Source organism: Sarcophilus harrisii, chromosome 6 (assembly GCF_902635505.1).
Source record: "Sarcophilus harrisii chromosome 6, mSarHar1.11, whole genome shotgun sequence".
NCBI classification, from domain to species: Eukaryota; Metazoa; Chordata; class Mammalia; order Dasyuromorphia; family Dasyuridae; genus Sarcophilus; species Sarcophilus harrisii.
In genome coordinates this window covers 152,898,435-152,922,802 of record NC_045431.1, presented here as the reverse complement: position 1 = coordinate 152,922,802, position 24,368 = coordinate 152,898,435, and the positions used below count along the sequence as shown (strand labels likewise).

Genomic DNA, 24,368 nt, shown 5'->3' with positions numbered 1-24,368 from the left:
CACTTGCCCATTGCCACAAAACTAAGAAATGTCTGAGATCAAGTTTAAACTCAGGTCTGATTTCAGACCCTGTGATCTATCCATTGCACCACATACTTGTACTCTAAGCTTAAGGTAGCATTAGTTCTCTTGGTTCCCATATCATGCTGTTGACTCAGCATGAGTTTTCCAATTCATTCCAATTCAAAAATCTTTTTTCAAAAGAACAATTGGATCATCCATCTTGTACTGAAACTGATTTTTTTTTAACTGAAGTGAGAGTTTTTACATTTTCCCTATTAAATCTCAACTTCTTGATATTCAGATCACTATGCTATCATCTAATATATTAGTTCTCCCAGTTTTGTGTCATCTGCAGACTTAATAATCATGAGTGCATTTATTTAAATCACTGACAAAGGTATTAGCACAGAACTAAGCACGGATCCCTGGGGAATTCCTCTAGAGACCTCCTTCCAAAATGATATCAAATCATTAATAACTCCTTCTGGATTTGGTGATAACAATCAATTCTGAACTCACCTAATCATATAACCCTCTAATCTATACTTATCAATCTTTTCTACATGTAGACTTGTTTTTGTTTCACATAAGTACTTTAAAATGCATAGGGTCAGGTTGTCCAAGAAAATGTATCTCCCAAGTTTTAGGGTGTCAGCTTAAACCAAAGAACTTGGATAAATCCCCAGAAAGAAGCTCATCATATTATATGTGCCTCTGCTACAAGAGTTGCACACAAGTCAGAGAAGATCTCGTCATCTAGGGAAAACTAAACCAGCATAATTTGAAGTGGGATTCTTTCACCCACATGGGATTGCCAATAAAACTATTGTACATTTATGAGATTATCAAGGATATTAAGAAGTAATTTAGAAATGAGATGAGCTCTCTATACAGAGCAAGAGAACTGGTGTGGGGCTGCCTATCTAACTTTGTAAGCCTGGAGTTTAATGGACAAGGAAGCAATGTTTAATTTTATTTTTATGTCTAGATAAATGAAAAAGTATTCTTATGTTTGAAATTGCTTTTTTATTCATTTGCTCATTGCATTTAAATTTTCTCCATTTATAGAAGAGAGGAAGGCCATTAATGTATTTACAAAAGTTGCTAGGGAAGCATTTTAGTTGGAGCCACTGTTCCAGGTAGTTTGTTTTGGAGGACATGGGGTGATAGAATCTAGTGATCATTAACATAGATATTTATTATTAGGAAACCTCCAAAGTTCATTCGGCAGCATTTAGTTTATTGCCTTTTGTTCCAACTTTCATCCACTAAGCAAAATTTTGTACTTGCAATAACTTTCTAGAGAAGTTGGCTTTGCATGTATTGATCACTACACTTAATTTATACTAAAATGGGCATATTCAATAATAAGATGGTTAAAATTTAACAAAATTAATGTAACTAATGAAAAGTCTGAGAGACATGAAAAGCCAATTTATTAACTTGGCTAATAACCTAATAATTAATTTATTAATTATGGCAGCAAATAACCAATAAAATGAGATCAATGGCTGTCTCAGAAGCCAAAGAGGACTCTAGTAGGCCCCTGATATCCTTGGAGAAGGAGCTATCCCTGACAGATGGAAATCAACTCTGATTGGCCATCAATATATCAGAATGAATATTATAATGAGAGATGGGCTTATTCTAATTAGGGACTATCAATTGGTTATTGATATTTATCTCTGTCAGTGTAACACACTGAATAAAAATAATTAAAAATAAAACACTCAGATTTTAAATATCTTTGTAAAGCAACAGTGAAAGTTTCAACATTTAGAAAGAGTAAAAATTTATCCATTGTAGCTATCTTGTACTAAAGTATCTACGCAATATTAGCAGTTCCTTAAATTTTCTTGTACTAGGGCACAAATAAAATGTCCTGTGTCATATCAAATAGTCTAGATATCATAAAAGAGAAAAAATAGCCAGTTCAATGCAAAATGAAAGGCAAAAATTTCTAAAAAATATTTGTGGCATTTTTTTAACACAATTTATTTTAATTGTATCTAGACATGGTCATTTCTTCCATCCTCTCAATTCTTCTATCTAAAAGTTCCCAGGTAAAAGAATGTAGTGTAAATGATAGAAATGACAAAAATGTGGTTATGATAAAAATGGAAAATCCATATAAGAAGAAATGTTTCATAGTAGAAAAAGCTTTTCTGTAGGTTAATGGTGACTCACATCCTAAAGATAGGAAATGTGAAAGTGAAACTCATTACAATAAGATAAAAATCTTTTAGTTCAATTTTGTGATGAGTCTTAAGAAAGAACATGGGAAAACATTTCAAAGAGGAAAATGCATAACTTAATATTGTTATTAGTTATTTGACATATATTAGTACAAGTGTAGTTGGTTTCAGAAGCAGCTAGTAGTATGGAGCTGGGATCAGCAAGACCTGAATCCAAATCCAAACTCGGGCACTTACTAGCTGTGTAATCCTGGTCAAGTCCCTTTACCTGTTTGGTTCAGATTCCTTTAATATTAAATAAGGATTATAGTAGCATCTGCTTCCCGAGATTGTTATAAGGATCAAAAAAGATAATAATTAAAAGCATGTAGCACAGTACTTGCTATATGATAGGTATATATAAATATTTATTCCTTTCCCTTTATAAAGTTTCTTTTTAATAATTGAAAGCTGTATTAATATTCTTTTAACCAGTAGATTGTAGCTTCTGGAAGAAGCTTCTAAATAAGAGAAGTGCATTTCTATCCAATGTCTATGGAAAATAAGCTTATAGTACTGTTTATTTTCTTCTAATGGATAAACTTCAAACATCTTCAAAGAAGTTAAAGAAACATTGGTAAAAGGTAAAGAGAAAGAATGATCTTTTGCCATTTTGGCTTATCAGCCCATCTTCTACAATCATCTGTGGTCCTAGAAAATAAGACTGGAAAATGAACATGAAACACAGCTAGCCTTGAATTAAATTATTTTTGTAAGATCCTTCAAAAGTCTGAATGATTTTAAAGAGCAATGGTATAGCTGTTCAATTTTCTCTTTAGTTTCTCATATTCTTCTTTGGCTGCAATGTCTAATAAGAAATGAAATAACTTATTTAGCTCTTTCTACTAGAAGGAACGGCCAACCTCAAAATTGTTTTCAGGGTCATCACCCCCATGCGTAGGTAGGGGTATACTGGGGATTAAGCTATGATGTGTCCTCATTTCTCTCCTATTTCCAGTCCCACATGTCTAGTGAAATCTCCATCTTGATGGCATCTCAGGTTCACTATGTCCAAAACAGAACTCATTACCTTCCTTCAAATACTCTATTCTTTTAACATAGAAAATGTCATTTGTTGAGGCTTTTTAAAAAACATTTTAATTTAAGGTTTTGAGTTCCAAATTCTATTCCTCCCTCCCACTCCCCTGGGATGATACACAACCAGATTTGGTTACACATATGCAATTATGCAAAACATTTCCACATTAGTCATTTTGTAAAAGACATAATGGGGGGGGGGGGAATGAAAAACAGTATGCTTCAGTCTATATTCAATCAATACCAGGTAATATGCTTCATCATTAGTCCTTTGGGATTGTTATAGATCACCATATTGCTGAGAATAGCTAAGTCATTCACAATTCTTCATTGAGCAATATTGCTGTTACTGTGTCCAGCATTCTCCTAGTTGTGTTCACTTTTATCACATCAAATATCCCTGAAATATGGAAGTCTTTCCAGGTTTTTCTGAAATCATCCTGCTTGTCATTTTTATAGCACACTAATGTTCTAATATAATCATACTCCAGAGTTTGGTTAGCCATTCCTCAATTAATGACATCCTTTTGATTTCCAATTCTTAGCCATCCAAATATATATATATATATATATATATATATATATATGCCTTTATACAAATAGATTCTTTTCCCCTTTTTGGATGTCTTTGGGATATAGATCTAGAGATCTTGCTAGATCATATAGTATGAACAGTTTCTATGCCCCAAAGGGCATAGTTCCAATTTTCTCTCCAGAACGAATCGACTCCGTCAATAATGCATTAGCATCCCAGTTTTCCCACATCCCTTCCCACAGCTAACATTTTCTTTTTTTTGTCATATAAGCCAGACAAACACTCTATTCTTCCTAATTTTCTTGTTCTTCTTGAGGGACCATCATTTAAACAGTATCCCAGTATTATAATCTAGGGCTCATCCTCAACTCTTCACTCTCATCCCCTCATATTCAGTCAGTTGCCAAGTCTTGCCTATTTCTTTCTTTTCATCATCTTTCACATCCTTTCCCTTTCTCCATGCACTTACTGTAGCTCAGATCCTCAGATCCTCTTCAGCTACTTACTGAATAATATTCTCTAATTTTGTTGCCTTACCTCTAATCTCTTCCTTTTCCACTCTCTTTTCTACTCAGTTGCCAATTTGAAATTGCTAAACTATAGGCTTGACCATGTCACTCCTCTTCTCAAGAAGTTTCAGAGGCTCCCTATTGTCTCTAAAATACAATATTAGCATTAAGGCCTTCAAACTCTGGTTCCAGGCTGTCTTTTCAGGCTGGTTACATATCATTCCCCTTCAAATATCTCAAATCAGTCAAACAAGAAGGTGTCTTCCTTGTATATGACATTCCATTTCCGACCTTTGTTCCTGAACAATTCTGTTGATAATAAGTTACAATCTAATCATACCAACCTCACCCTTTCCCTTTGCCCTCTGAGTGACCCACAATATTAAATTTTTTCATGGACTTTGATGTGACTTGACTCACAGCTAGACAGCTTCTCTAGTAAAATGCTGTTGTTTCAGGGAGACGTGAGATATGATGTGGTAGAGTGGACAGAGTACTGAACTTGGAGTTAGGAAGGACTGGATTCAAAACTTGCCTCAAGTAGTCATTTAATCTTTGTTTGATTCGGGTTCCTCATCTGTAAAATGGGGATAATAACAATGATCCACCTTCTGGAATTATTATAAAGGCCAAATGAAATAATGTATGTAAAGTGCTTTGCAAACTTTAAGAACTCTATGCCAACTATTATGATTAAAACTCATTTCCACAACTGGGATGCCCACAGCTCTTCTTTGCAATCCAGTGATCCAGGACAATTTCAGAGGACTTGAAATGGAAAATGCCATTAGCTTCCAGAGGGAGAACTATGGAGACTAAATGTGAATTGAAGCATATTATTTTCATTTTTTTTGTTTGCTTGCTTTTTCTTTCTCATTGTTCTGTTGCTCTGATCTTTCTTGCACAATATGACAAATATGGAAATATGTTTAAAATGACTGCACAGATATAATCTATATCATTGCTTATATCTTGGGGAGGGGAGAAGTCAGGGAGGGAGAGAGAAAAAAATTAAAATTCAAAATTTTACAAAAATGAATGGTGAAAACTACATTACATTACATTACAATTACATGTAATTGGAAAAATAAAACACTATTGAGAAAATAAAGTAAAATTTATTGGTTTCTATTTCTCTGTCAATGTCCATTTATTAGTTTGCCAGGTTCTACCCTAGGTGGTTTCTGCCCTAAAGGACTTGTGTTCTATTGGAGGAAACAACTGGTATTCATGTAAGTCTATATAGAATGTATTCAAAGTAAATAAAAGATCTATAATTAGGAGTTGGATTTAGAAGCCTCAAGAAACAGAAAACTGGAAACCTTAGATATGAGGTCTTTGATTTAGAAGAATTTATTCTCCAAAAATCTAGTAGTATAACTTGATGAGACAGAGGAAAGAACAGGGAACCTATCATGAGAAGGCCTCCAAAAGAAAACAAGAAATAAAAGAAATAATTGAGTGAATAGGAATAGGAAGAATTTCAAGAACTGAGGAGTAAAAGAAAGATGCACCATTTCAAAAAAAAGAAGAAGAAGGCAATGGCAACTTCATATTCCAGCTCTGCCATTATCACTTGTGTGACCTCGAGTAAATCACTAAAATTAATCTGTAAAATGTAGATAATTCTATTTGCACCATCTGTCTCACAAGTTTGTGGTAAAGATAAAATTAAGTAATGCATGTGGAATGCATATTATGGTAGTGTATAATAACTGGCTGATATCTGAATCAGTGACATAGAGATAAATGCTTCCTTTAACATAGTAATAAAAAGATGCATGAGTTATTCACAAGCACAGTTTTACTACACTGAGAATCACATTTTCTGTTTTCAGTATACAAAGTTCTCTGAGATAATCCAGAAAATCTCTTGCCTTAGGTAATATATATATATATATATGGAGATCTAGATTTGTGACTTTCTTGTCATAGATGTCTTGTGTGAGGAGTGAGGAGTTCTTGGTAAGGAAGGGCCCTCTCTTAGTGATGGCTGGCAGCTTCTCCACAACTTAAAGTCTTAGAGAGTGGCCTGGAAACTGAAAAGTCAGATTTCTCAGGGTCTCAGGGTCACATGGCTAAGATATTCAGAGACAGGACCTGAATCCAGATCTTCCTGGGATCCAACTTTTTGTGTATGACACTATACACACTCTCCTTAGGTAAGATAAATACATAAAACTATGAACTAAAATACACTTCCCCTCTTCCTGCCCCAAACTGAGCTCACTTCCTCTAGTTATCATGCTAATAGTCAAAACTGATAAGAAATTCTAAATTCAGTAAATGGGGATCATATACATAACACAAAGAAGTAGATTTTATCTTTTGGGTCCTTCCCATCTTCATCAGTGACATTCACTACACCCAAGGGCCTCCCTCCTCTTCAAAGGAGGGGAGTACAGTTGTCTTGGGATGGCTCTTGATGGAGGTCATGCTTGTTCTTTGTAATTTGGAAAAGCTTACTTTTGAATTTTTATTCTCGAGTTCTTTAGGCTTGACGTTATTTGGGATAGAAGTTAATGCTTTCAGATCAGTAGGAAGTAGCACCATGGATAGAACACTGGACCTAGAGCCAGGAAGAGCAGAGCTCAAATCCTACCTCAGACAAATATTAGCTGGATAATCCTGGGCAATTCGGTTTACATCTTTTAGCCTCATTTTTCAGTAAAATGAAGACAATAATTGCATCTAGCACTCCCACACACACACACACCTGTCTTGAATCTTAGAAAGATAAAAGGAAAATTTATTTGTGAAATACTTTGCAAAAATTTATGGCAGCTAAGTGGCACAATAGATAGAGTGCCTGGTCTAGAGTCAAGAAGATTCATCTTCTTGAGTTCAGATCCAACCTCAAATATTTACTAGCTGTATGATCTTGGCCATGTCTCTTAATCCTAATTGCCTCAGTTTCTTCATCTGTAAAATGAGCTAGAGAAGGAATTGACAAACCTCTTCAGTGTTTTTGCCAAGAAAACCCCAAATCAGGTCATAAACTCTTTGACATGACTGAAAAATTGAACAATAAAAAAACAAATAAAAAGCAAAACTGAAAGCACTATAAAAAGGGCTAACTATTGTTATCATATAGTAAATATGAATCTATGTGCTCCAATGCCAGCTACTCAATCCTTTTTAAACAGAACATGTCAAATAATTAAGAATTCTCCATATATTTATTCAAAACACTCCTGCTCCTTGAAGTTGCCCTGGTCGGTTTCATCTCCAATGAGCTACGTCTCTCCCCTTGAATATATGGCTTAAAGCTATTTCTAAAAAGATTTTCCTAGTTTTTCGTATCCTGTATTTATTGTTCCCTTCTTCTACATTCCTTTGGCAGCAGGACGATGTAGCATGCTCAACAAACCAAATAAAGCACTGCCTTTCTTCTTTAATCTTCATGTACTTTTAAAAATGTTTCTTGTTATATGTTTCTTTGTCTCCTCAGTTAGACTGTGGACTTCACAAAAACAAAGATAAAATCATAGAATGTCAGAGGTGGAAAGTAAAGAGATGCTAAGCTAATTAATAAGCTAGCCCAGACTTAAAAGCAGATTTCCCAGAGCTCCTCCACACTGCTTCCCTCATCATTTTCTTCTGGCATCAATTGTACCAATTTCAGTGATGTTCATGTAACTCTTATAAAATAACTCATAAATTCAATTTTAATGAATAGATAACACTATGTAAACCTTTTTTTATAAATTTTTTTCTAAATCTATCCTTTATAACCACAATTTAAATATAAAATTTCCAGGTTTAGGTAGTTAATTTAATAGTTTGGAGGGTACTGGTGGGAGGGTGGGGAAGAGTATCAAAAGTGCATTATAAATATGACAACCACACCAAAATGAATGAGACAATAATGACCACAAAACAACTTTGCATTGAGAAAATTCTGTAATAATTCACTTGTTACAGTAACAATCTTACCAGTTTAAGGTATCCCTCAGCATCTAGAATTAAATTCTCTGGCTTTAAATCCCTGTAGATAATACCCAGGCGATGCAAATAATCAAATGCTTCTGTCACACAGGCAACACAGAACTTAGAAGTGGGTTCATCAAAGCTGCCCCTGCAATCAAATCATTTTTACAGTTGATACTTTCTGGTCTACAAGAGCCATACAAGAGATAAGCAAAGTAGTAAAGTAAAATCTCAAAGCTATTTTAATTACATTTTTCTCATGCATTAGTGATTTGTATCATTTTTTCATACAATTGTTAAGAGCTTGCAGTAACGTTTCTTACTTTACTACCAGCTAATTGATAAAAATGACAAACAGATTATTACCATCTTTAAGTGTTAGAAGGTTTGTGGAAATACAGCAAATACACTGCTGGTAGAACTATGAATTAGCCTAATCATTCTGGAAAATAATTTGGGATTATGTTAGCACCTATGTCCATGACCTAAATATCCATTACTAGGTATATACTACAAGAAGCTTAAAGCAGAAAGAGTGGTTCCAAATACACCAGAATACTGATAGCAGCACTGCTTATGGTAGCAAAGAACTAGAAACCTATTCCTCTAACCCATCTCAGTCATACACAAAGATGTTCATACCTTTGATCTTTCCATCATCCAAAATGGACTACTTCCATGTTCATGAACTCCAAAATTCTTTTATCTAACCATTATTTTTTTTATGAGAAAGGCAAAGAAATCTGCACTCAGTTTGGGGCTAATTTTAGTTTAGTTCACAATGTTATGTATTTATCTTACATAAGGAGAAAAGCTTTCTATCTTTCCCACTTTCTTTTAATCCCAAATCCAAACCCTATTCTTCATCAATATAACCTCCAAACCTGTTGACTTCTCCTTTGCAACATTTCTCAATCTCTCTCTCCTCTGACACTTCCACTCTAGTGCAGGCCCTCATCACCTCAAGTCTCTTCCCCATTCCAATTCACCCTCTAGCCACCAAAGTTCAGGTCTGATCATGTTGCTTTCCTCTACAAAAAACTGTAATAAATCCCTATTGACTCCTCTTTATTTGACACTGACAATCCTTCATAGATTCTTACCTTTCCAGTCTTTTTCCCTGCCATATATAAAGGACAGAAGATAGGGACACTGCCTTCAACCCAGTGGCACAGGCTTCCTGACTGCTCCCACCAGCAATAATAGTCCATCCCTCTGCTCCAGACTTTTTCTTGGGTATTCCTCATGCCTGGAATGCTCACCCTCCTCATCTCTGCCTATTATTTTCCCTGACTTCCTTTAAATCCCAAATAAAATGCCTTATTTTTTAAAGTTTTTCCCAACCCTCTTCATTTAGGGTCAGCCCTCTATTTATTGTTTCCTATCTATATTGTATTGTAGCTGATCGATACATATTTGTTTGCTTGTTGTCTCTACCCTTAGACTGTGAGCCTTGTGAGGGCAGGGACTGTCTTTTGCCCTTTTTTGAACCCTTAGCACTTAGCACAATGCCTGGAACATAAGCACATGGTAAATGTTTATTAAACTAACTATAAATGATGAGAAGTCTCTAGGCTTGCCTCATTCCCAATTATAGTCTTTCCCTTCACAATGTCCTCAACACTGGGATTCATTTATAATTCCCTCACTTATACTGCTCTCTTGAGTAAGTTTCCTTCTCCATGACCCTGCCTATTTCCTAGCCAAAGTTTAATGTATTTCTCAACCACTCTGTATGTATGTGTTCTACCTTTCTTTGTCCAGTTCAAATGAAAATGAGGTTTATGGGATATGTTTTTCCTCCTAATACTCAATTCTTCCACATTTGTGCTCATTTCATGTACCCCGTCCCAGCAGTCTCATTCCCTTTCTCTTTCCTTCTCCAAAGATCATCAAAAACAGAATAAAATCACATCCACATTTTGTCAGCCTAAACTTTCTCTATTACCCTGGGAGAAATTAGTGCTATCAGAGGTCTCATTCTTCATGTAAACAATTCATCCTCATGTTGATGGGGATACACAACAACCCTTGGATGTCACTGCTGCTATCTTTAGACCTCATATTTCCCCCTGGCATGAACCCCCAGTGAACTCAAGAACAGCTCTATGCCCCTAGCCAGTTTGAAGCAATTACAGAAGAGACCTTTGCCCCTTTACCCCAAATGAATTTGGGGGTGACTGAGGGGGAAATGATGCAAACTGTGTTCCCCTTGAACTTTTGGGGCAACAGGAGGGAAACTCTGAGGAGTTCTCCTCTGGGAGAGACCCACCCCAGGGAATCAAGATAAGTGGTTTCATTCTATTATTTTGGCGGGACTAGCTACACCCTCTATTGAGTAGGTGTATCCTCTATTGAGCTGAAAATTAGTTCAAGACCATTTGAACTAATAGCTTATTCAATTGGAGATCTTGGTCTGATAATCAGCTCAAACTGTCCCCAGCCCCCAGGCTAGGATATGGCTATAAAACAGAGGCCTGGTAATACACTCCTTACAAATCTCCTCATTAGGGGCTTGTCCACTAAGAGAATTCTTTCTTAGTGAAACATAAAACTTTCTTTTTTGCCACAGGTTGGCAATTTCAGGTTGATGAATTTTTTTCAGGTTAGATCTGTGTTTCTCTGAGCAGAGGGGCTCTCTCCCCCTTATTCCCATATCTTAACAATGTGAGGATGATCCAATTGATAAAATTTGTGTATTTTTCTGTGTTTCTTTTGTCTTTTGCATTTACATTTCAAAGGATTCTTTCTAGTGCATTTTTAGAACTTCCTAGAAGTGTTTGCAAAAGAATTGAGTTCCTCTAAGTCCTCACACACCAACATCTTCCCAGCCTTAATATTTATAAACTCAAGCAAAGTAATAAACCATGAGAATCTCCTTAATGACTCCCCTTACTCACAAACAAGTTAAACTAGAGTTGGAATAGCTGGCTATACCTGCATTCTGAAGAGGGGTGGGAAGGTTCATCTAAGGTAAAACACTTAGATTTTTTTCAATTTCGCAAACTTCCCATATGATATGAATCTGAACCTTATGATTCCCCCCTGAGTATTGAGAGTTTTCTTTTTTTTAAGTTTTATCAAAAGTAGCACAAAAGTTGGTAAGCAGGGGGATTTTTTAAGCAAATCACCCCACTGTTGTTCTATGTCTGATTCTTGAATAGTGCTACAGGGGGTACCCTGAGGCAGGAAAAGTGACAAACCCATTACAAAGAAATGACATTATTCTCAGTCTGGGGAGCTTGTTCAATCATTCAGTCCTATCTGACTTTTACTGACCTCCTGAACCAGGTTCTTTATTGCTTCATTATCTCTTCATGTCTATCCAAATTCATGTTCATCTTTTCCATAGCATTATCTATCCATCTCATCCTCTGCTATCCCCTTTTCCTTTTGTTTTCAATATTTCTCGTCAGGGTCTTGCCCAGTGAGTCCACTCAAGAGTAAGTAGCTATACTTCTGGTAAATGTCATCCTTCTCTCCTCCTTCACCCAGGCCCTCATCCCTTCATACATCAACAATGGCAATAGCTGCTGGTAGGTGTGCCTGCTTCCAGTCTCTCTCCACTTCTTCCTTTCTCCATTGAGTTACCAAAATTATTTTCCAAAAGCTCTGGTCTGACCATATTACTTCCCTATTTAATAACATCTTAACTCACCACATCCAAAACAGAATTCATCATCTCCAAGATCAAATATAAAATGCTGTATTTGGAATTTAAAAAACCTTCATAACCTGCTCTTACCTCTCTATTTCCAATCTTCTTGCACCTTACTCTGCTCACTCCATGTACTCTGAGATTCAGTCACCCCAAGTTTGCTATTTTTCACACAGCACTTCATCTCTCAACTTCAGAAATTTTTACTGATTGTCTCCCATATGTGGAATTCTTCTCTCTCTTGCTCTCTTTAAAAGAAGCTAGCTTCCTTTAAGTCTCAACCCAAATTCCACTTACTACAAGAAATCTTTCCCAATCCCCCTTAGTATTCATGTCTTCCTGCTACCAATTATTTGTTTATACATGTTCGGGGCAAATACACCTACCCAAATTGACTTCTCAGGAGTCGATGCAAATGATATACAGAAAGAATTTATTAGAATCTTGAGAAGCGGACCATCCTGGCCTGTGGGCCCGAAAGGACAGTAAAGATTCCCATAGAAGGAGAGTCATTCCTTTGAAGATGGTTACAACTTTTATACATTTCAGATAAAGAACCCCCAAAATCCCACCCTCTATATGTTGTGATTGGTTACATCAACCTTTATTCCCCTAGTTGGTCAGTGGAATGCAGTAGATAAGGTGATGTACAGCTTCTTCAGCCACATAATCCCTTCTTTGGACAATGGAATGTAGTCCAGGCCTTATCTAAAATCATCTGACTCTGGAGAAGCCAAAACTGAGGCCTATAGGCTTGATCTACTTTAGCTAACAATCTCTGATCAATATGTGCTTAATCCGTAAGTTTTTCACCTTTCTACACATATAGTATCTCCCCCATTAGATTGCAAACACCTTGCTAGTAAGGGCTAGTTTTTGTTTTTCTTTGTATTCCCAACATTTAGCACAATGCCTGGTACATAACAGGTGATCAAATGGCAACTTCCTGACTGAGTGGCAAGCTAAATACCTCAAGTTGGAAACTTTGTTACCCCCAAAAGGGGGTGCACTCTGTGGTCTCCAAAATCCTTGTCAGTTCTATTCCAATGGTTCTATAATGCAGTTTTACACCTAGTTTTAAAATTTGCTTTTCCCACTATTACTACATCCCTTGCTAATTCCATCAGTCTCCATGGATTTAATTACCATCTCTGTGCTAATTCTAAATCTATCCTGCTTTAATCTATCAGCTGATTTTCATTCTTGCTAAAAGGCAATTGCCTTTTAGATATCTCAAACTGGATATCCAGTAGACATCTTAAATCACCACATCCAAAACATTATCTTTCTCCCTTATCTTTATCTTCCCTCTTACTGGAGAAGCCCTCACCATCCTTCCAGTTCTTCAGACTCTCAACCTAGGAATCATCCTAAACTCTTCAGTTTCTCTCACCTCCCTTACCACCCTGGTCCAATATGTTGCTAACGTCTGGCCATTTCACCTTTGCAATGGCACTGCCATCACTAGTACAGATCCTCCTCACTTCACTCCTTGATTACTGCAATTAGCTGCTCGTGAATCTGCCTGTCTCAAATCTCTTCCCTCTCCAATTCTTTCTCCATTCAGGCAGGAAGATGATTTTTTCTCATTGCAGGTCTAGCTACATCACCCCGCCACCTCTCCTCAGTGGCTTCGGATCGCCTCCAGGATCAAATACAAACTGCCCTGTTGGCATGTCAAGTCTTTCACAAACCAGCCTTGCCTACTTTTTCAGCCTTACCCCTTCCTCCCCACCAAACCCTCCTTCATTCGGAGACACTAGCCTCCTGACTGTTCCACAAACAGGACATTCCATCTCTTGGCTCCAGGAATTTTCTCTGGTTGTCCCTTATTATTGGAGTCTTTAACTCCAATTACTGATCTCTTTGGCTTCCCTAAGTTCCAATTAAAACCCTGTCTTTTATGGGAAGTCTCTTAATTCCAATGCCTTCCTTCTGTTAGTTCTTTTCTATCTATATTGTATAAAGGTTGGTTGTACTCATTTATTTGGTGGCTGTCTTCTTCTATGAGATTGTAAGCTTCTTAAGGGTGGGGATTATTCTTTGCCTCTTTTAATATCTCTAATGCTTAGCACAGTGCCCAATACATAACAAATGTTTAATAAAAATTGATTGATTGATTTTACATATACCACCAGACAACTCAAGCTGAGGCATCTTTTTATTTTGCTTTGACTGCTACCAGCTTTTCCTAGCCCCTTTTTACACATATTCTTTTTTTCTCACATAGGACCTCCTCCCATTTTTATTGTGCATAATATGTATTTATCTGGAGAACAGATCTCTATTTATATGTACATATGTGTAAACAGGTATAAATTTAAATAATTGAAATTTTATACTTACCTGTCTCTTAGAATACTCCACAGTTCCCCACCTAAACAGGCCTCCAAAAGCATATAGACATACTTTCTGTCCTTGAAAGTACGATAAAATCTGTGAAGACAGACAATATAATCATAAACATAAATTTCTAATCTTAAAACTGACTAATCATACCATCAATTACATATCTAGGTATTATCATTGAAAGTGCTTTATATATATATATATATAGAGAGAGAGAGAGAGAGAGAGAGAGAGAGAGAGAGAGAGTATTCACAGTATATATATCAATATCATCTTCTTCAGATGACAATGAGACCTCTAGACCCTCCATCTACTTCCCAGAGTTCAGTTCTCTTTCTGTACTTGTCTGCTGCATATTCTTATCCATATGTCCCAGAGATATCTCAAATTCAAAAATTCCAAAGATTAATTTGTCATCTTCCTCCTTAAACTTAATACTTTCCAATTCTATATCACCCAAAATTGAAATCTCGGGTTAATTTCTGACTCTTGTCCTCTTCTTACTCCCCATATTTAAGAAGTTGAGTTGTATTGATCCTATATCCACAATATCTCTTTTATCAGTCCCCTCCTCTTCACTTACACACTAATTTAAACCCTTATCTTCTCTCAGCTTAATTTCTGTCATCATCTCCCAACTGGTCTCCCTCTTTCTTTTTAGCTAGATGTCACAGATATATCAAACAAGGTTATTGTATGGATAAAATGGATAAAATTGCTTTACAAACTTTAAAGCGCAACATAATGCTAGCTATTTTATTATAAAACTTCAAGTTTCCCCAAGGATAGGAGCTATTATACTATTTATGTTAAACATGATGACTTACATAAAGCAGGAGGTACTTAGTAAACAGTTATAAAATTGAATTGGGCAGGAAGGATCCCAAATATCCCTAAACAGAATGCATATAGTTGATTCCTAGGAAAACTCAAATGTCCTCACAATGAAAATGCTACATATTCTGTACTCTGAAATATAGATATAAAAGCACTATATTCTAAAATTTATTTGTTATTCAGAAAATATGTGAACTATGGGAAGGGGTACAGATGTATTGTAGGATAAGTAGGCTTAGATCACTCACTTCACTTATGGAATCACATAAGAATGAATACTGTGGTCCTGAGTGAATACAATATGTGAGATAATTTAATTCCTAAATTTGAGGTAAAGGGAGCCCACCTCCACCCTATGAGAATAGGTAGAAAGAAAAGAGTCCAAAACAAGTGTAGTTTTCCTGATATAGTCCTAAGTAGGATACCTATACTTGATTCTCAAATCTATAAATCTAGGATTTGTTGGTCTCAAATTTTAGTTATATATTTCCAAATGTTTGGGCATTTTCACCTGAACATCCTGTAAAAATATCCAACTAAACATAAAAGTGGATCTCATTAGAATTCCCCCAAAGCCATCCTTCCTCCAAATTTCCCCAGTTCTCCTGAGGGCACCACCATTCTTCCTGTAGCCTACAGAATATCACACTTTGAGTCATCCTTTACTCTTTCTTTTTATTTTCCCCAATATCTTGTTGGTTGGTGAGTCTACATTTTAGCTTTCTCTTAGCTTCCTCTTCTCCCTGGTTACTCTGCAATTTGCTTTGTTCAGGCTCCCAACTGTCACCTAGGTTACTGTTATAGTTGTCTAACTGATATCCTTGCCTCTGCTCCCTCACTTCCTCAATCCAGATTCCATATAGACAACAAATTGATATTCCTAAAACATTTGATTTTATCATTCTCCTTTCAGTCGATCCACAAAATCTTTAGTGACTAATTACTGTTATGCTTTAGCCATTGAAAATAAAAGTCTAAAGAAAAAGTTTGAAATTCTTAATGTTAACTTACTTTACAATAAATGGAGAACACATCTCTTCCAGGATTTTCTTTTCTGAATAAATATGCTCCTGTTGCTTAGTATCAACAATATGTTTCTTCCTTATACACTTCATAGCAAATGCCACATTTTCATTTTTCACTTTAACCTAGGAAAGAAAAAAAATGCTAAATCCTTCAATGATATAAGAAATGGGAAAGGTTGGTAATATACACCAAGGGAAATTCTAATCTTTTTGAGATTTATTTATTCATTAAAGTTAAACTGCATATGAAATTTTGAAATTCTTAGCTCACTAAGAATTTAGTATATAGATTTCTTTTCATTGTCTGCAAAATTAGGTATGTACTGATCTTTGACTCTGAAATTTCTATATAAAAGTAAAAAATAATTCTGGCTTAATGCTTAGCCTACAGGAGGGCTACAAAGATGTGTAGGAACTTGGAATGTTACCTAGGGAACTAGAAGAAGAGAGTTGGAGGAAGCAGGGCATGAGAGCCATTTTCTAGTAGCTGAAAGATTGTCATGTGAAAAAATGTATATTTAGGTTCAATGTGAGGGAAAACTTCACATTAAATATGTCCAAAGTGGAATGATCTGTTTCAAGAAGCAGTGAATTTTCACTCACTTGAGATCTTCCAGCAAGACTAAACCATTTGTAAAATGGTTTCTTCTTAAGGAAGGTACTGGACTATAATGTCCATACAGTCTTTTCTAACTCCGAGATTCCATGATTTTTTAAAACCTCATCTTGACCTGTTTGTGTGATGTGAGATCTCTGAACCAAAAATCAAAAGAATTGTTTCAATTGCATAAGCTTACAGCTTCAAATTAAAATACTAACTCAATCTAGATGGTTATTTTCAGAATTTCCTTTTAAAGCAAAAATTTAAATGGTTGCATGTACATGACTGAAAGCACATGTCTGTGACAGGCTGAGAAACTCACACTTAGGCGATATGTGATGGACAAATAGAACTGCAGAAGTGTTGAATGTTACCACCCAGCACAATTGATGCTGAATCACTAACAGGGTGGGGGGGAGAGGAGGGGGAGATCACTTTCCGGTGGCCAAATCTGTTCTTTTTACAGCTTAGATAGAATAACACTGTAATCGTGATAAATCACTCTAAAACCTGATATAAGGCAACATTCTAAAAATAATTCTTTGAAATAAGAAACAGAACGTTTGCCAGCTGAACAGAGCTGAAGAGTTCTGAATAGTGTGGGAGCTACTAGCAAGGGATTTTACTAGTATTCTTCCATAATTGTTAGAATCAAGGGTTGTAACAGATGGCAATTGTCAGCTTAGTTCCCTCTGGACACTATTGTTTAGAAAATGGTTTACTGGCAAAACCACTAAGGGTTCTGTCATTCTAAAGCCATCTGACCTCAGTAGGGTCACAGTTCCACATTCTAGTATATTCTTAGAAAACTTAACCTGGTCACATCACTGCTGACTTTTTGCACAACTGTTATAAAAAGCCAAGAAGTGATGTAATTGAAGTCAACTGAAATTAGACCCTAAGATCCCTGTTTTCCATTTTAGGATGGAAAACAATATGAATGCTCCTCAAGCTGTCTTCATAGTTAGAGTTCCCATTAATACTATAAGATTTTAGATACTCCATAAACTGGGAAGGAAGAAAGGAGGAAAGGAAGGAGGCAAGGAAGGAGGGAAGGGAGGGAGGGAGGAAGGGAAGAAGGAAGGAAGGAAGGTAGGGAAGGAGGGAGGGAGGAAAGGAAAGAAGGAAGGAAGGAAGGGAGAGAGGGAGGGAGGAAGAAAGGAATATATATGTATAATATTATGTATAATAATATATGTAATGGATATGTATGTATGTATGTCACTTCACTACAAAATAAGCTTTTTAAGCCTAGGGCTAATGAAATATTCCCTAAATCCCATGTGTTCCCCTCCTTTGTGACTTTAGGAAATTTATTTTAAATGAAAATTTATGAATTCAATCTCAATCAGTCCCAGTCCACAGTTAGGAAAATTCCTAACAGTTAGGGAAAAGGCTAGACTTTGAGACTAAGTTTACATTTATATTTCTAGTTAACCCCTAGCCTTTCTGTGGTTGAAGCAAAATTCAGGTTACTGGAAATGTTTGGGTAATAAAACAGTAGATTATATTATAGTGTCTGGATAAACAGCCATTGGGAAGGAAAACTGGGGAAAGAGCAGGCTTTTTCTTGAGCCTGCCCTCAATCCCTGAATAGGTTGGTACCTTGGCGGCATCAGCCACAATCTTCTGCTCTGAGATGCCTGTGGAGCTGATGGCCCTCCTTGATTGCTCCTTTCTTTGCCACAGCTCAGTCCTACCTTCTCTTTTCCCATTTGGCTGCTTGCCCTGGAACTTCTGGTTCTTGGCATTGCTCTGCAACTCCATTCCTTGCTCTCTACTTCCAGCCTTCAGAACTTCGATTTATTTCTGAAATAACTCCTTCCATTTACACAAATTGATTGGGACATGGTCAAACCTCTCGTGCAACAGCCTTAGCTTTGGAGGACTATGACAAAAAGTACTCACACCTGTGATCGATCCACTGCAACAACTGCCTAAAGATATTGTTGCAGAAGTCAAAAGAACAACCATACTTTTGGCCCTGGTATTCCCAGTCCTACCAGCATAAATGGGTTGTCAACTTTGATTTTAACAAATTGCAATTTATTTAATCTACTAGCAGAAAACTACAAACAACAGCCTGGGATTCAATACCTATATTCACATTGGCCACTCATACAAATTGTACAGAAACATCCAAGTTAGAGTCGAGTGGATGCACACTTGCTATCAGTATGACAGCAACAGATAAAGATGCAAGTTGTAAATGTTTACTGGTGCTAACCTTAAATACATAAAACCACTCAAAGATACTTTTCTTTATACACACTAGACACAAGCCTGATCCTTCTCAGTACTGTATGTGGCTGTCTTGACTGTCACAGTGGACAACACAAGAAATCTGGCCTTTTAGCCTTTGAAATAGACCCAGGGAAATTTGATTTTGAAGATTTCCTGTATCAGAGGAGTGGAAGAAGTAATTGAGACAGAAACTGAGAAAGAGAACAACCATTCTCTCAGTGTGTGAGTGCGATATGTCCAAAGGGATGACTCATAAATCTAATTCACCAATATTCAATCATTCTGGGAAAGAGCTAGAAGATTCCATTTTCTGTGACTAATAATCTCAGAAAACATCTCAAAAACCTGTTGGTGAATGGCATCATCATCAGAGAATCCAATATCATATATATATATATATATATATATATATTTCCCATAGTCATGATACTAAAGAAGAATGGAAAAATACATTTGTGTATTGACTATGATATTTTGAATGAAAGAACCAAAGTGGTCCATTGTACCACAAACCCAAAATTCAAGATGTCATAGACTGTGAGGAAATCACTAGTTTTTGGACTGGACCTGCTCAGTGGCTCTATTGTCAGATCCCAATGACAGAGAAAGACAAGCAGAAGACTGCCTTCATCTGCCCATTTTACTAGTTTGAGCATCACTCAAGCTACTTTCCAAAGACTGACAGAAAAAATAGGTTAGAGTCATGAGCAAATTGTAAGGATTGGTATTCCTTCATGACCTCATTCTCTTATGGAAGACTTTAGAAGAACAAACACAAAGAAATATGGAAGTGTTGGATTGGCTTGAGAAAAAAAACAACTTAAAACTTTACAGTAAGTGAAAGATGGTTATATGAACAGTTACATATGTCATCAGAAGCCTATTACCCCATTCACAAGTTGGAGTTCCTCACACTGAAATAGGCAATCACTGAGAAGTTTAAAGACTAAGTATATGGAGTGAAGTTATAAGTTTGGGCTGACAACTGACATATTCTGAGGAATGCCAAGTCAGATGCTGTTTGCCAGAGAAAGAAGGCAGCATTAGCCAGCTCTGAGTTCAGCATATTTCAATAGCCAGGAAAGACTAATGTAGATATGGATGGCTCCCTGGAAGGCTACATGGCACCAAAAGTGGGGTCATACCTGAAAAATAATACCCTAGAAGCCAGAATACAAACAGAGAGCGATACCGCTGGAATGCCTCCCAATCAGAATGCCAAAAGCAGATGGGAACTTTCCTCACTGAGCCAATTCTCTTTTCTTCACCTATCCACGGATGCCTGACGGAGATCAGAAGGCCTACAAAGGACTGTGCAAATTAGCATAAGTCTAGAAGTAAGGTGCTAAATTTCAGAGAGCTTAAGTGCCAATCTCTTGAAGGTATTTTATGGTTGAAACAATGGTAGAAGTTGTTTTGGGGCAAAACTAACACTGATTCCACAATTGGTAGCAAGAAGTGGTAGCACTGCCCAGGGCACAGTGCTCTAAGGTCATGAATGCTTTCTGCAATGGCTTGGGACATATGGGCCCAGAGAAGGCACTAAAGCTAGTATGAAATAAATATTTCCAGGCCAAAACAACCACATACAGCACCGAGAGGCTTGTGTCTAGGACGTATAAAGAAAAGTATCTCTAAACAGTTCTGTGTGTTTAAGATCAGCACCAGGAAACCTTTACAACTTGTATCTGTGTCTGTTACTATCATACTGACAGCAAGAACACAAGTCACACACTGATAGTAACTAACTGACCACGTTACACGTGTGCACAAGCATAACAGAAAGGTACCACAGTGGTTAAAATGTTGTGCAATAAGTATTTTTCAGTATATGGGCTTCTGAAAGTAATCTGCTCAAAGACATTCTAGTACTGACTGGCATTAGAAAGTCCATAACTATGTCTTACCGTCTTCAGGGGACCCGTAACCTGAACTTTTTAACCATAGAGGGATGAACATGTTGGATACACAGAAACTAGTGCCCAAGTCTCAGTGAAGCCAATATATGACTTCCCTAGCACAGGCACACAACTTCAGAAATGAAACCGCTCCTTTACTCTCTATACATTGGTGTTGAAGCACGGGGCATGCCTACTTATTGGTTTATGTTTTGGAGTCTCTGAAGATAGAGAGAATGCAGGGATCTACATCTCTCAAATGAGATTAAAAACTGAAGGCAGCTCAGCATACTATACCTTCGGCTTGGAAGCATGCTAAAAGAAAGAAACAATGCTTGAGTTCAATATCAATACCCTCCGTGAGGGAACAACACTCAGCTGAGAACACATAAGTTAGTAAATCCATGGAAAGTACCCTGTAGGTAGTAGTCAAGAGACCGAATTACTTGCTTGTTTTCACCATCCCAGAATCCACTCTAATCACTTATTACCAACAGATGAATTAGAATCTTTGGTGAGCAAACTGAGACTAACAAACACTCATCTCAAAGGATTCTAAGCCCAAGGGACTACCTTTCAGTTATACAGTCAGCCTGACCCAGACAATAGCTCAGAAACAGACATTTTAAGTAAAGATTTTGCATGCTATATCTCAAGAACCAATAGTAATGCTAGCCAGCCTGTCTATGGTCTAAGAAGAAGAACTATAGTTCTGACAAAGAGGTAGATAGATAGATAGATAGATAGAACATATATTTATATGTATATAAACTTATTTGTACATTCATAAAAATGTGACATTATGGGAGTATAATATGGGAATATGAGAGATTATGGAATGAGATATAAGTGAAATCCTTGAGTTCCAAGGCGAGCCCTCTTAGGCCCTCTATAGAGTAGCATTTTTTCCTTACTGAAATGTGTCTTTAAGTTGAAATACTGTTATCTATATTGAAATCTTATATTCCTTTTTGGGTGTTCCAGTAATTCACATTAAATATTACAAAAAGAGGTGCTGTTATGGGAAGCTTTCAGTAACAACTGGACTAACAACATTTACCTTATAGTGTAGATTTGCAAGTGTGCAATGTTAATCTAAACTCTGTTGTTCCCTTTCAGTGAGGGAAATGTGATATTTGATGGTTGAGGTACTGTAAAGTACTAGGAGGTAGAAGGAAAATTCATTGCAGGGACTCAGGCACATTAAATATTAAAATCAACATTTTCTCTTGGATGTTTGAAACGTAAACCCCTTACAAGTTCAACTCTTCCGAACCCACCAACGCCCAGTGTGGTGACAATTTCAAGGTTCTGGAATGGGGACGAGGAAGAAAATTTGGCCACCTTCTCCTTTAGCTGAATCATCTCTAGAGACAGAGGTTTGGTCTGCCTCCAGCCAGACATGGATCTCCTATGGGGAAAAGGTAAAATTATGATTATTTTTCCTGACTAGCTAAGGATAACTATACATGAAGAGCCATCTTACCTTCACTTACGGGTTTACTGCCTAGAGCTTCTGCAAAGACAATCTCATTTTTGACACTAGATCAAGTAGGGGAAAAATTTCTAAAAACACCAAGAAGCAGCCAGGTTTGCCTTTAAGAGCCAGTGATTTTAAAAGTGTAATCAGAAACAGATTTCATTAGAATGTCACAATTCAACTTCCAAGATTTTCATAAAATCTTAAGACTTCCCATGGATAATTATAATCTTTACTATATGAACCATTAAAAATCAAATGTTCAATTTGTTTCCAAATATTGCTGTTCTAAAATAGTTATTCATCTTTTTCGATTAGGGTTTATTGTTGTGGGTTGGATGCCAATGAGCTGTCAGTACTAGCACTGTACAACAGGATGCAAATTGCTATTATCTTTCTTACAAAAATGTGTGGGAAATTGACTGAATGTTCTCATTCTAATTCAGGCCTTCAATTTTCAGTTAGTTGTGACTGTGTGATTTGGAAGATATTGGTGCATGTAGGCCCAAGCATTTATTAACATTAATAGGTTCTGTCTGCTTCTGCAAAACATTTGAGAAAAACATTTATTTCAAAACATTCTCAGGTAAGCTCAAAAGAATTTTCCATTAAAAAGAAAAGTTTTCTGATTGCCCATCAAAGGTGCTTTATGATATGTTTCCCATTCTATCATAATTTAAAGATTTGAGTCCAAAAAAAGGCAATAAAGAAGGGGAGGAAATGTCCTTAATCAAACAATGTGCTACAGAAATCAATCAATAAACAATCATTTATGAAAATGCCTATTATGTGATGTTTTGCTAGGCACTGAGGGTATAAAGGTTAATCATCTCTAAGATCAAATACCTTGGAGTCCAAAAGCAGAAAAAACATATTTGTAGCATGTACAATGTAGGCTTGGGGTGAAAGGGTATTGGTATTTGGGAGGATAAAGTATCTTGAACTTAGTTTTGAGGGAATCCAAGGACTTTTAAGGTGAGGGAGATAACATAGATGTGAGAAATGTCAAGGGTACAAAGCAATAGGTAGAACAAGATAGCAGGATTGCAGACAGTATTAAAGGGAGAAATGTGTAAGAATCCTGGAAAGGTAGAAAGGAACCAGGTGGTAAAGAGACTTAAGTCCCAAACAGAGGAGTTTAATGTTTCAATCCAGGAGTACTCAAGGACCACAAGTATCTTCTGGTAGGAGTAGATGAGTGAAGCATTTAGATCTGTGCTTTCTCTTGGCAATTGTGTTCAGAGCATGGAGAAACTCCAAGTAGGGAATCTAAATAGAAAACTACTCCAGTAGTTCAGTGAGAGATAATAAGATTTGAACCAGGTAGGAGTTGTGTGAGTGAAGAGAATGAGACATATGTGAGAAATGTTGGAGACATAGTAGTATTTTTAGGCATATCATAAAAAGCCAAAAATAGGATATCTCATCCCTTATAAGGACAGAACAAATAAGTCCAAAGGTAAGTAAGAATTTTATCCATTCAACTTTGGCCAATGCAGATCGCCATTTCCGAAAATAGGGTTACTTTGTGCATCTTTACTAAGAGGCACTCAACCTGATACTTTTATATTTGAAAATTTAGCCCTCTACAACTAATGCTCTCCTGAGATGAATAATACTTTTTTGTGTCAGAGATGACACAAGCATGAAAAAAAAAAAATCTCCATTCTCCCCTAGTAGAATGTAAACTTCTTAAGAGCCAATATAGTGCTTCATTCTTTTGTCTCACTACCATCTACCACAATGCCTCAGGGCTCATAGGGAATTAATTAATGAATAAATGTCTGTTGATTGATTCATAGATACTCTCAGTTTTAGATTTCACGCTAGTAGAAGAGACAAGATGGCAGTCTAAGGAGACAATTTATTCTTAGGGACTTTCCTACTACAAACATCTCCAAGTTTCCAACACCATCAATAGAAAGGGCAAGTGTGGTATCCATCACATTGTGAAGCTGGCAATAATCTTCTGAATCTATTTGGAGTCCAAATATATTGGACTTTCCCATTTCTCACCTGTTATTTCC

The 24,368-nt window shown here is 36.6% G+C and overlaps 1 protein-coding gene across 3 annotated transcripts in view; it reads right to left on the bottom strand.

Annotated features, from left to right (window-relative positions):
* The window catches only part of PRKG2 (protein kinase cGMP-dependent 2), a 112,687-nt gene that overhangs the window by 16,572 nt on the left and 71,747 nt on the right, over positions 1-24,368 (bottom strand). For all 3 annotated transcript variants that reach the window (XM_003772969.3, XM_031941628.1, XM_031941629.1), the window contains 4 exons: positions 22,119-22,272; positions 16,105-16,241; positions 14,254-14,343; positions 8,256-8,397 (listed from right to left, as the gene is read on the bottom strand). In XM_003772969.3, coding sequence (XP_003773017.1) covers positions 8,256-8,397; positions 14,254-14,343; positions 16,105-16,241; positions 22,119-22,272 — 523 coding nt within the window. The remainder of the gene's footprint in view (positions 1-8,255; positions 8,398-14,253; positions 14,344-16,104; positions 16,242-22,118; positions 22,273-24,368) is intronic.